The sequence below is a fragment of the Cheilinus undulatus genome, linkage group 19, assembly GCF_018320785.1.
Source record: "Cheilinus undulatus linkage group 19, ASM1832078v1, whole genome shotgun sequence".
NCBI classification, from domain to species: Eukaryota; Metazoa; Chordata; class Actinopteri; order Labriformes; family Labridae; genus Cheilinus; species Cheilinus undulatus.
Window position 1 is genome coordinate 1,595,819 of NC_054883.1, and position 12,360 is coordinate 1,608,178.

General features: G+C 39.1%; 1 protein-coding gene across 3 annotated transcripts in view; it reads right to left on the minus strand.

Annotated features, from left to right (window-relative positions):
* LOC121527129 (sorting nexin-16-like) overlaps positions 1 to 12,360 on the minus strand; it is a 53,129-nt gene that overhangs the window by 37,283 nt on the left and 3,486 nt on the right. For all 3 annotated transcript variants that reach the window (XM_041813863.1, XM_041813862.1, XM_041813864.1), the window contains exon 3: positions 10,539 to 10,625. In XM_041813863.1, coding sequence (XP_041669797.1) covers positions 10,539 to 10,625 — 87 coding nt within the window. The remainder of the gene's footprint in view (positions 1 to 10,538; positions 10,626 to 12,360) is intronic.

Below are 12,360 nucleotides of genomic sequence, written 5' to 3' on the forward strand. Positions count from 1 at the left end.
ACTCACATGATCTTCTTGGCCCGTTTTTGCACAAGGCGCTGTTTTTCATTTTTGATGTATTATGTGACACTTTTGTTTCCCCTTTACCGCCGGAACAACACCCGGTCTGCATTACGGGTCCTGAAGATTTACAATAGAGCACTGCCCATGAATCTTTATTAATAGCCTATAAAATGATGTGGTTTCTCCTGTGGGACGGGAGAAGACACAAAATCAATGCATCTCTATTATTTTGTGGGCATGAATTCTCAGGGTTTTGCAGGAGAGGGTGGGAGTGGACGTACACATTGCGGGTGCGGGCGGGAGTGTCACACACACACGTTGCAGGTGTGGGCGGTAATGGTCAGAAATTCAGCGGGAGCGGGCAGGAGCAGAATGAAGAAAACAGTCCTGCACAGGGCTCTAGTTCAGAGTGCTGCAACACTCATGCTTGCCAGCAGACTGCAGCCGTAGTGTGCATGTGCATTTTCAGAAACTGTCATTTTCCCTGTTTACATGGCGACAGGGGCGTTTTGAAAAAACTTCCACTCTGGAGCCCGTTTCCAAATTGTTCCGTTTTCAGGCACCAAAACACCGTTCTCATGTAAACGGACAGCCAAAACGCTACAAAATTTTTGTGTTTTCACCTGAAAACGTTGTTGTGTAAACAGGGCGCCACTGATCAGTGAGTCACTGCCCTCCCTTTAAACTGTAGGAGAACTCTCCTCTCATGTACCCTCCAAATCTCTGCTGGGTGGAGTGGCTCAGACGTCTGTAGACGTCTGTTAAACTACACCCTGCTCTTCTGCATTTTCTCTGTGTCGACCTGCTGCCAGCCCACAGACTACCCACGGAGGGTTGAATCTAGGGCGGAGCTTCGTCAGTACACGTTGAGATCACCTGTTGTGACCACCAGGAAGCAAACACAGCAGAAAGCGAGGTGGATAAGGATTAAAGGAATTGAATAGTGACAGTAATGTTGGACACAGACACAGAGCTGCTGATACATTCCCTGATAACCAGTAACGGACAACAGCGTGGGAACAAAGAGCTTCTGTACGCCCTGAACCACCGTGGTAAAATCTACAGAGTGAAGCTGAACTGTTCTGCTGCAGTTCATTTCACTATTTAATATTTACACAGAGAGCAGCAGCAGAATGATCCATCCATGCTCTGTCACCTTCATTTCATTATTTTAGGGCCACTCAGAAGCACAATAATGAATCTCTGATAAAGTTCACATGAAATAATAACTGATAAATATAACAGAGCACAGAGAATGGTGCAGCCTGTTCGCTGTCTAATGTTTGTCAGCTTTTTTCATAGCACTCGTCGTCTTTTTATGGCTGTTCCACCTCTCCTGTTTAAATGGACAATGAGCTCAAAGCCACAGTAGTATAATAATGTTTATTCATGCTCCTCCTCTCCCTCTGTCTCTTTAGACATCAGGATTCAGTCTAAACGTTTTACTCATTTAAAATTGATTTTCATTATCAGAAAAAAATATCTGAAATCTACATGTTGTCGTCATATGGCCAAGGTTCATATTTCTATCATAAATGCTGATATCTGTTAACCATGTGTGACGGTAAAGTGGCGCTGCTGTCAGCTGATGTTTCCAGTGTTTAGATTGATCACATTAGAGAAGACGCTACACTCCTGTTTATAGTCTGGTGTTTGTAGGAGACAGAAAACAAATGATCAGAAACTAGTATTCATATTTTCTGGACCTTAACCATCTCTGTCTTCATCCAGCCTGAGTCTGCACTGTTCCTGACTACAGCTGATAGAGTTCTATCCTCTCTTCATTCATCATTCTAGTGGCATATTTTTAGAACAGTGTACAAAAAAAATCCTATTTTCTTCTTTTTTTGTATGTTTTTCTCGTTAAACATTGTAATTGTATTATTACTTATCATTCCTTTTAATACAACTGTTCATATCCAATTTACAAAATGAGTTAAAATAATCACAATTAGATATATTTTTCAAAATTGTTCATCCCTAGTTTAATCTAATATTGTGTTGGTTTTAGTATAGAATGAATTAATGCTTGCTTTTGTTGGAAAATACATGAAAAGAAGAACTTGAGAAATAATTGCATCATAAATTGCAATCACAATATTGGGTAAAAAAAAAAAAAAAAATCACAATTTGATTATTTTCCCAAATCGTTCAGCCCTAGTGCTGCATCATGTTTGATTTTTTATGACAGCAGTGACAGAATAAGTGCTTGAAATTTTTATTCATGAATTCATTTTAAATCATCTTCAGAATGATAAAACACACATATTGATGAAAATGTCTGAGATCAGAGTCTTGTAGCTTTTATTGATCCTAAATTAGATCTACATTAGTCACAGGCCTCTGGTTAGCACAGACGGACTGTCTGGGCACCTTTTCCCTCTTTGACAGGTCAGCACATGGACACATGATTGTGTTTACATGAGGGGTGTAAAGATATGTGTATTTTTATCCGTTTAGTACCGGCCTACAGATGTGTACCATGTGGAACGCTCATACACAGACAGAAAACCAGAGAACAACTGACTGTCACACTGTCCTGGCAACCACACAACCACAGCACACCACAGCAACAGCCTGAATATTCCCAGATAAAAGTGTCCTGTTTAGGAACTCTGTTTCCCGGTAAAATACAGCAGTGGACAAAGACAACAACAGTACCGCTGACATTATTCAGCAGCTGTGTCGCTGACAGCACATCATCCAGCGGACCAGTCAGAGCAATTAAAAGGCTCCTAACTCCACATGCGCTCTATGAATCATATTAACTTTACCTTCAGCCTCGGAGGAATGAGAGAGGGACTCTGCAGCTATGTCATAGGTAAAGTTATCCTCAGATTTCACACAGCTTTAACCTCTTTATCCTCCAAGATGAGCTGTGAAAAGATCTTTCAAACCTTGTAGTAGGTCCCATTAATTAAAAAAGTAATCCAGTGCTAAAGTCCGTGTTGAAATCGGCAAAAAAGACGCTAATTTGTATACTTCACAGGCTAACTTGCGGTTGTGTGATGATGCGTTCTAGTTAGCTGGGAAATTGTAGTGTTTAAAGAATGGGTATAAATATGTCAATACATCAATAAAAATAACCTAGTTATTAAAAAATTTATTTATTAATATTTTTAATCATTGAAGAACTTTTGGAGGGAGGACGCAACATTATTTATAATTTAAATGTAATTTATTAAGCCTATTTATTTTAATACAATTTAATTTTAAAAATTCAATTGAAATTTTATTTATCCGCTTCAATCACCGTACCGAAATGTACTGAACCGTGACTTCAAAATCGAGGTACGTACTGAACCGAAATTTTTCTGTACCGTTACACCCCTAATGTCAATATATTAGGGCTAAACGATTTGCAAAAAGAATCTAATTGCGACTTTTTTCCCCCAATATTGCGATATAATATGCAGCTATTCTTAGGTTCCTCATCTTATAACACATTAGTAACTCATTCTATATTATAACTTCTAAAATAGACACTTGAATGTTTGCTAACGCGTAGAACATAACCTCTGCTGCTGCTGCAAAACAAAATTGCATTAAACTGGTATTTTTTACACATTTCAGGTTAAAGAAAATAAGAAATATTGCACTGTTTGCCATTTGAAAATCGCAGCAGGCCATATTGTGATTTAATTTAATCTGTGATTAATTACCCAGCCCTACAATATACCAATTTAAATAACCTAGTAACTCAAAAATATATTTATTTATTAATATTTTTTCAATTGACGACCCTTTTGGAAGCAGGCTGCAGCATTATTAATAAATAATAAATATTAATAAATTAAATTCAATTTATTCAGCCTATTTATGTCAAAACAATTTAATCAAATAAAAGAAATTAAAAAACATTATTTCATTTATTAGCTTTAATTACCGTACTGAACTGTGACTTCAAAACGGAGTTAGGTACTGAACCGTTTCTCCCCTAAGAACAATGTAACTGACACATATAAAGCATTTGGACCATGTATAAAGACATAAAGGGGGGTCGGCCATGTGGAAACGTGTGGTGACAGATACTGGACATTAGATAGATTAGATTCTTCTGTCTCAGAGAAATATGGAAATGTTTCGTTGAACAAACTTATGTTTACAGTAGTTCTTGAGATATTCAGTCTATACTGTCTGAGTCCTGTGGACAGAGTGCAAGTTATTTATGACGCCATCTGCTTTTGTTGTTTGTTTGTCCAGAGATGGAAAGCACTGGCCAATCAGAGAGCAAGTGCAATGTTTTTTTTTTTTTTGTCTTGAGATTTTTTTCGTCAGAGCGTCATGTTGGCTCCTCCAAGGCTGAGAAGCCCCCCTAGAAATCCAAAAGGAATTCTCAGAAGCTTAGTCCTGTAATATCACTACAGAAGAGAACACTTTATTTTACACGTTTCATTATTTTCAAAGCTCACTCTTCATTTAGTCTTTGTGCTCTGTCTGGGAGTTGATACGACCTATGGATCCACAACAATCTTCCCCTTACCACCAAAACTTTAAAATTACAGAAGTAAAAATCTTTTTTTTTTTCATGTAGCACCTTTGTAGCACATCCGCCACTGCCAATCTACCCATCTTTGTTGCTTCTTTCCTTAGGCACAGAAGGTTGCTTCCAAAACCTAACTGCTGTCTGCTGTTTTAAGGGGCAGTTTTCTGGTAGGCCTACTTGCTTGGTCTCTCTCTCACTCTCTCTCTCTGTGCCTGTTTGCAGGTATGCTCTTGTAAGTGTGCGTAGGAGCCTAAAGGTGTCATTCATGTGCAGTAATTGTGCGTACAATCAATTTTCATCCCAGCAGTGTCACAGGATGAGGACATGTTGACCAACCCATCAAGTGGAAGGTGTCAGATCTTGTATTCTCCTTTTAATCTGAGGAGATCTGAGAAGTGGCTGAACAAATTAGCCTATGGGTATAATAAAGATTCCCTTGTGTAGTTTGTGCACAATAATTAAGGCCTGGCCTTGAGCTGCTGCCATGGTGGCCCTCATTTAATCTTTGATGTTTCTACTTTCATATTTCCTAATGTGCAGTGTGTTCTTTGTCATCTCATCTGGCAGTTTGCCAGTTGTGTGTTTGATTTTAATATCACGTGCTGTCAGACGGTGATCGTGTGACCTTTAATACACCACTGAGTGCCAACCCACTGGTTTAGAAGTGCACTGAGCCATTTGTAAATGTAATCCTATTTGTACTTGATAAATATCTAACATTTGAGACATTTAGCATATTACACGGAAAAAGCTTGAAAGAGCCAATCAAAATTTGAGGCTCTCAACAAAAGAGTGAGCTGTAAACAATAACAAAATAGTTATTTGAGCAGGAAATCACACAAAAAGGAAGTATATGCAAAAAAAAATTAAAATAGCTTGATCATGCAATACATAATTCTCAGTACAAATGAAAGCAATTAATCTGGGGTAATGGCAGCACATCAACCTGTTGCCCCAGCTGCACACCAGCTCACCAACTGCACACCAACTTGAAACTAGACTCGGATTCGTGATTTGAGACTCATGCACAATCTTAATGTTTCCACCCTGATCTCCTGTACCCGTTCCTCTTTCCTTATGACAAATGATGTCCTTTACACAGTAGCAACTGCTCTCCTCTCATCCTTGTCTGCTTTCATGCTGCATAACAATGACAATGACAATGACACACAAACACAATGCTCACACCAACGCCTACACTGAAACACATGCTAACATGTTGGTAGTATAGACTTCAGGCTTCCATCTGTTGAGGGCAAATGTTTCACAATACTGGAGCATAAACAGCGGAACTTTCTCCTCTTAAAGCTCCTCTCTGACCACGGAGGATCAGCGTGTCAGCGCTGTGTGTGTGCTTCAGATGTCTCTGTGTCGCCACGTGAGCCAGGAGTGTGTTCTATGTTAAAAAATATTAATATTCTCTTAAAACTGTATTTTTGTGGGGAACAAATAAATGTTAAAATCTACACATTTGCATTGTTAAGAAAACGGAACTTAATCGTAGGGATGGGGATTGTTAATTAGGGACTCTGCACCGACCTCGGTGCATGCGACATTATGATTTTGCCAGATTTTGTGGCATGAGATCTCATCACACCCCTAAAAAGATATGATATGTATATGTTAGTCAAAGCGCAATCTGACCTGCATTTTCCATATACAACCTCTGTGCCAGCCTCCGCAGCGCATCCACTGAAAGCGAGTCTAGAGCGCTGCACCACACCACCCTGATCAGAGGGCATCAATCAAGGGAGACCTGCAAGTTCACGTGGGAATAGTATGTCAAAGGGGTTTATTTTACCTTTTTTGGGGTTTAAAAAAAAGGTTAACTTTTCCTCATCAATGGCGCCTAGCTCTATGACCCACTGACCCCCCTGGGGACCCTTTGCTCTCGCTGCAGGATGAGACATAATGTTGATACAGTGATGATTCAAGGTCGAGAGTCCATGCATTGTGTTGTATTTTGAAAGTACCAGATACTCTGTGCTTTTGACTTCCTGTTTGGGGCTTTCTGATTGATGGGTATTGACGTTGTTTGGTGTGCTGGCACTAATAATAGGCCTGCAGCGTATCTCCAGCGAATCACAGCGGGGTGGCACTTCATGGACGCAATGTCTCATTTCTAACTTTATATTCATATCAACACCCACAGACACCTCTATTTCATTTCTTTATGCCTTTATTTCACAGAGCTGTAAAAATCCCACTGTGTGTATTTTAAGTGCCCTACGGATACACGCTAGTCCCAAAACAGGTAATGGTGTCATCTAGTGGTTAGTAGTGAAAATTGCAAGTCTAAGCTTCCCATTAAAAATTGCATTTCAGATAATGGCAGTAACAGTGATATATGATATTGCAAATTTGCATTCAAAATAAGCAGCTATAATGGGTTTTAATGAGCAGGTTTAGTCCCCTAGGGACACGTGAGTATTATTTCTATACACAATACCAAACAGGTCATTGTAATGATGTGGCTTGAAAAATTAAAAACTAGCAAAAATGCACATCGTTGTGCAGTTTCATGCCAATCTCATCAACAGAACACAAATTGGTTCTAGGATTCCAAAAGAGAATGCAAAGACTGTGCCTAGGTATGCGTAAAGCCCAGTTCAGACCAAAGATTCGCGACGGGACGGTTTCAGAATGTCACTGGTGAGAGTCACAGCAGTCTTAACCCAGCATCACAGCTCGAATCAAGCTGTCTGATGGACTCGCCAGCAATTCAGCCTGTCAAGTTGCAGACAGCAGGATTCAGAACGCAGCGAGCAGAGAAATGTGAAAAGAGAAAAATAAGTCTTATTTTGAAAGTCTACATATGCCAATTCTGTCAGATGATGCAATTACTTTTAGAAATAATTTCTCTTTTCTCATTAATCCTCCTGATACTTGTCATCACCATCACAACATGGAAGTGAAATTTCACAGCACATAGAAAGACAAAAATGCTTTTCTAGCATTTGTTGCTGTTCCAACTGTGGTGTTTATTTTGAAAATTGCTTTATTTTGACTCACTCCCGGTTTCCAGCTTCCGCTGGTCACTTGTGTTTGCCGTCAACTTACCTTGTCTTCTCCCGAGGTTGCACCATCCCCCATGGCACTGTGGAGAGCAGTCACACCTGCAGTGCATTACCTGATTAGAAGATCCTTCATATGGCTGTGGCCGTCTCTTCACGGTGCAAGAGTTTTGCAGACTACTCACCTGTGGTAACTCCTGTGCTCGACCTCTCAACTCGATCACAAGATTTTGTATATTTCCAGTGCCTCCTGTGAACTCTTTTTTAACCCTTGTGTCTTTTGCTTCCAGTGCCTCCCTCACTCTCACCTGCCGCCTGTCTAGCATTCTTGATCCCACGAAGACTCTCACTCCCTGGACCCTGGAGTCTCCACTTCCCCCCCACATTATCATCATTAAACTGTTTAAAACTCGTCATCTGCCTCTGCATCCCTGGGTTCAATTACAACACACATCACACCAACAAAGATATCTGCTGAGAATAATTAATTATATTCAGCTCCTACAGCCTGGAATTTCACATTATCCCATAAAGCCCAGCGCTTTATGGTAAAAAGGAGAAGTAAAGGAGAATCTTTTCCAAACAATGTTTCTTTTTCAATTTTTCACATCTGCTTCTTGGAAATAATTAGGCTAACACTGATTTTTTTTAAGGATTTAACAGGAAAACTTCAGCCAGCTCAACTCCTGCCTCTTCCATCCGCTGCATATCAGGCTTAACAGCTGATGGAGGAGACGGCAGAGTTTTCGGACCGAGATTTCCGTGTGAAAACTTCAAAACAAAAGAAGATATACAGTCATTTCCAAGCAGCAGATAAATGGAAATAGAAACAACTGTTTTGAAAAGTCTCCCAATCTCCAGCTGCGTTTCTAAGCAGGAAGCATTGCGCTTCATGTGATAATATCCATGAGAAATCCAAGACTGTAGAAGCTAACTTGTTCATGGAAAATTAGTTGCTTTCAGCGGATACCTTCATTATGACAAGAGGGAGCTAGAAAAGCATTTCTGTGTTTATATGTGCCATTAAACTGTACTGCAGTGCTGCGAAACTTTTGCCTAGACTCCTGTCTCCTCCAGTTAGCTGACGGAAGTTTCTGTGTACAAAAAATAAATAAATAAATTTAAAAAAAACTCAAATCATTTCCATGAGGCAAAAAAAGGTAAAAAAATTAATTAATTAATAAAAGGTTAGTAGATTATATTGTTTGAAAAGGATCTCTCTTTTCAGCTGTGCACGCACAGGACACACTGCACTAAATCTGTCCATGGAAAAATCTATTTTTCTCAGTGGATATCTTCAGTTTAACAAAAGTGATCTAGCAAGGAATTTTTGTATTCATTTGTGTCCTGAAATTTCACAGCTGCACGATGTTGATGACAAGTAGGAGTAATCACTTTCTTGTGCACCCGCATGTGATACAAAGGCATGATCATGATGACAAAAGCACAAAAACTGTGAATGTGCAGTACCATCTCTCTTGTAGAGACAGGTTTATTGTGCACTAGCTTAGGTAAAAAATCTCTTTAAAAGGAGTGACTGAAAGTCCATAGAAATGATGATCGTCTCCTTCAATCGCAGCAGTGTAAACTGGGACGTGTTTCGAGCATCGCAGAGTGGAAGCAGTTTCAAGTTTCAACTCGTCTTATCATGAATCTTTGGTCTGAACTAGGCTTAAGAGTTAAAAAAAAAGATTTCCAGCCATTGAAATGCATAAAATACATACAACCAGTGAGAGCTGCACGTGTTTTTGCACAGCTGTCTTTGTGGAAAAGCAGCAAGAATGATAAGATGTCCACAACCTGTCCCATCCTCTCTCTCCTTAATGAATGTTGGGCGTTCCCTGGTCCTCTCTGTGCTTTCTTCCCACCTCTGTTTGCATTTGTGAATTGTACATTGCAGCATCAGGATTAATGTATATCATGTAGGCCAAGCCACGGAATAACTTCTCCCTGTTAAATGTGTTTTTTAAAATTTCTTATCCTTGCTTGGTTTATTTCTTCTCTGTTTATTAATCTGTGACCCAAAACCATAAGAGACCTGTTGGCCTAGTTGGCTCAGGTCTTCAGGCTATTTGGGCATAAAAGCAGCTTTGTGCAGGCCCACAGTATGCTCAAAAAGCGTGCTAAAGCAATGAGCAAACAGTCAGGCACAGCGTCTCCAAACACTGGTACATGAGTACTGGGGATGGGCGGTATGAACTAAGATTTACATTACTATACATTTTTGCTATGTCCTCTAAATAGTTGTATAATGTTTAATTCAGCCCTAAATCACTCCAGTTCAGTGATTAAATTACTGTTCTATTGGATCTTTTAATGTATGCAGAGAGAGTAAATATTAAAATGAAGTCAGATTTAGCACACTGTTTCATTCTGAAAAGGACTTCATTCAAACATTTACTAATAAATCAAAAATACATAAATTACAAAAAAGTTCTTGAATGTTTTCTTTGTTATGGTTACTATTGATGTTTATAAAATCATTATTTTCCTCATTGAGGGTGAAGCAAACTTTAAAAACTCAACAATCCTGCATGCAGGCTAAAACCCTGCAGTTCGGTCCTCCATTCAGGACAAAACCCTGCAGTCTAGTCCACCATTCAGGACAAAACCCTGCAGTCTAGTCCTCCATTGAGGACAAAACCCTGCAGTCTAGTCCACCATTCAGGACAAAACCCTGCAGTCTAGTCCACCATTCAGGACAAAACCCTGCAGTCTAGTCCTCCATTCAGGACAAAACCCTGCAGTCTAGTCCTCCATTCAGGACAAAACCCTGCAGTCTAGTCCTGCTCTTCCTTTTAAATCTGAACTATCGCTGGACAGATCCAGATCTGTGTCTCGTTGTCCGTCTCTAAATGCCGCTAACTCGGCTTGCTGCTCTGTTTACTTACTTCCCATTCCCTTGTTTCTTTCCTCTGCTGATACAAAAAAGATATTGCAGAGGATATCGAGTATTCCAGCCATAATGAGTGCAAAATAAAGCTTCAGTCCGGCCTGAGATTAAGGTAAAAAATAAATACAGATGACAAACACACCTTGTCGTTGAGTCTGGAGAAGTCTGTGTACCTCCTGAAAACGACCCAGCTCTCGTCAGCACTCTTCCTCACCAGGACCTTAAACACCTACAGCAGAACCAGGATGATAAAAACACAAATTCAGAAGGGTAAATCCACACGTTTGGCGTTTTTCTAATACTCTCATTACATGTTTGCACTGCTTCCTGTTGGGAACTTCAGTCATTTCTTTTTTTTTTTTTAAAGGTTTATTTTGGGCATTTTTGTGCCTTTATTTGATAGATGAGGATAGTAGATAGAGTCGGAAACAGGGACAAGAATGGGGGGACAGACATGCAAGTGAAGGGCCTCAGGCCGGATTCAAAACCGGACGGTCCGCATACATGGGGCGTGCCTTGACCACTCGGCCACCTGCGCCCCAACTTCAGTTATTTCTATCTTAATTTCTATCTGTTGCTGACCACATTCACTTTAAACAGTTCAACCTAAACTATAAAAAGAAAATGGGGAAAAGGCTCATCCCAACTTCCCAAACCAAATTCTTTATATTACTTTTTAACTTGAAACAACAGCTAAAAACACAAATACGTTTCACATGTGACAAAAAGCAACAAATCCTTCCATTTAAGGTGATGGTGGCAACAAATATTCAACAGTATTGCTTGGAAAATGGCAAAATGATATCAAAATAGTTTACTGTTCTCTTTTGATAGACTAATCACAGCGGTTTTAATCAGGCTATATACTAGTACTGTGAGGTAAGGTTGTAAAAATTGTCAGTACCATACAATTTATGCTATCTCAATTGTCATTAGTATCAAAATGTCTAAATCCTTGAAGAACTTCATATCTTAACAAACCGCTTTTACTGCAAGCAAAAGAAAATGAGTCAGCATTTCATCAAATGTTAATTTAAAAAAAGCGTCCGTCAAAATGTAAATAAATGTTCAGCAATCTGCTCTGAGAAAGTATTCCCCCCCTCTCTGATTCCTGATTTTTTTTTTTTTTTTTTGCATATTTATCAAACTTAAATGTTTCAGTACAATAAATCAATTTATATATTGCACAAGACAACCCAAGTAAATTGAACATGCAGTTTCTAAATGATAATTTTTTTCATTAAGGGACAAAAAATCCAAACCCTGTGTGAAAAATATTTGCCCCCATTGTTAAATTATGAGTTAACTGTGATTAATTACAGTTCTCAGAAGGTTGAGTTCAATTTCATTAGCCACACTCAGGCCTGATTACTGCCAGATTTGTTAAATAGAAAGTCGTCAAAAACCTCCAATATGCCTGAGTTAAAACAATTGTGTAAAGAAGAGTGGGCCAAAATTCTTCCACAGTGATGAGAAAGACTGACCATCAGTTATCACAAACGCTTGATTTCAGTTATTGCTGCCAAGGGTGGAACAACCAGTTATTATGTTTAGGGGAAATTACTTTTCCACACAGGGTCGAATAGGTTTGGATTTCTTCCCCCTTAATAAATAAAATCATCATTTAGAAACTGCATTGTCTATTTATTTGGGTTGTTTTTGTGAGATATGAAAATTGGTTTGATGATCCAAAAGATTTAAGTGTGATAAATATGAAAAAATCAGGAATGAGAAAGGGAGCAAATACTTTTTATGGCACTGGATGTTTTTCATTGAAAAGTTACTGTTTAAAAATAGCACAGCAATGCCCTTCTTCAATAGCCTTCTTTTAAACTAAAAACTAGAGGACAGGGGTACTATGGATAAGAATTTACAATGGTTTGCTTATGAAAAAACTGCTGTTTAAAAAAAAGGTTTTAATCAGTTGTTCAAAAGGTGCTACAAAAGTTTCCTGAGGTTTTCAT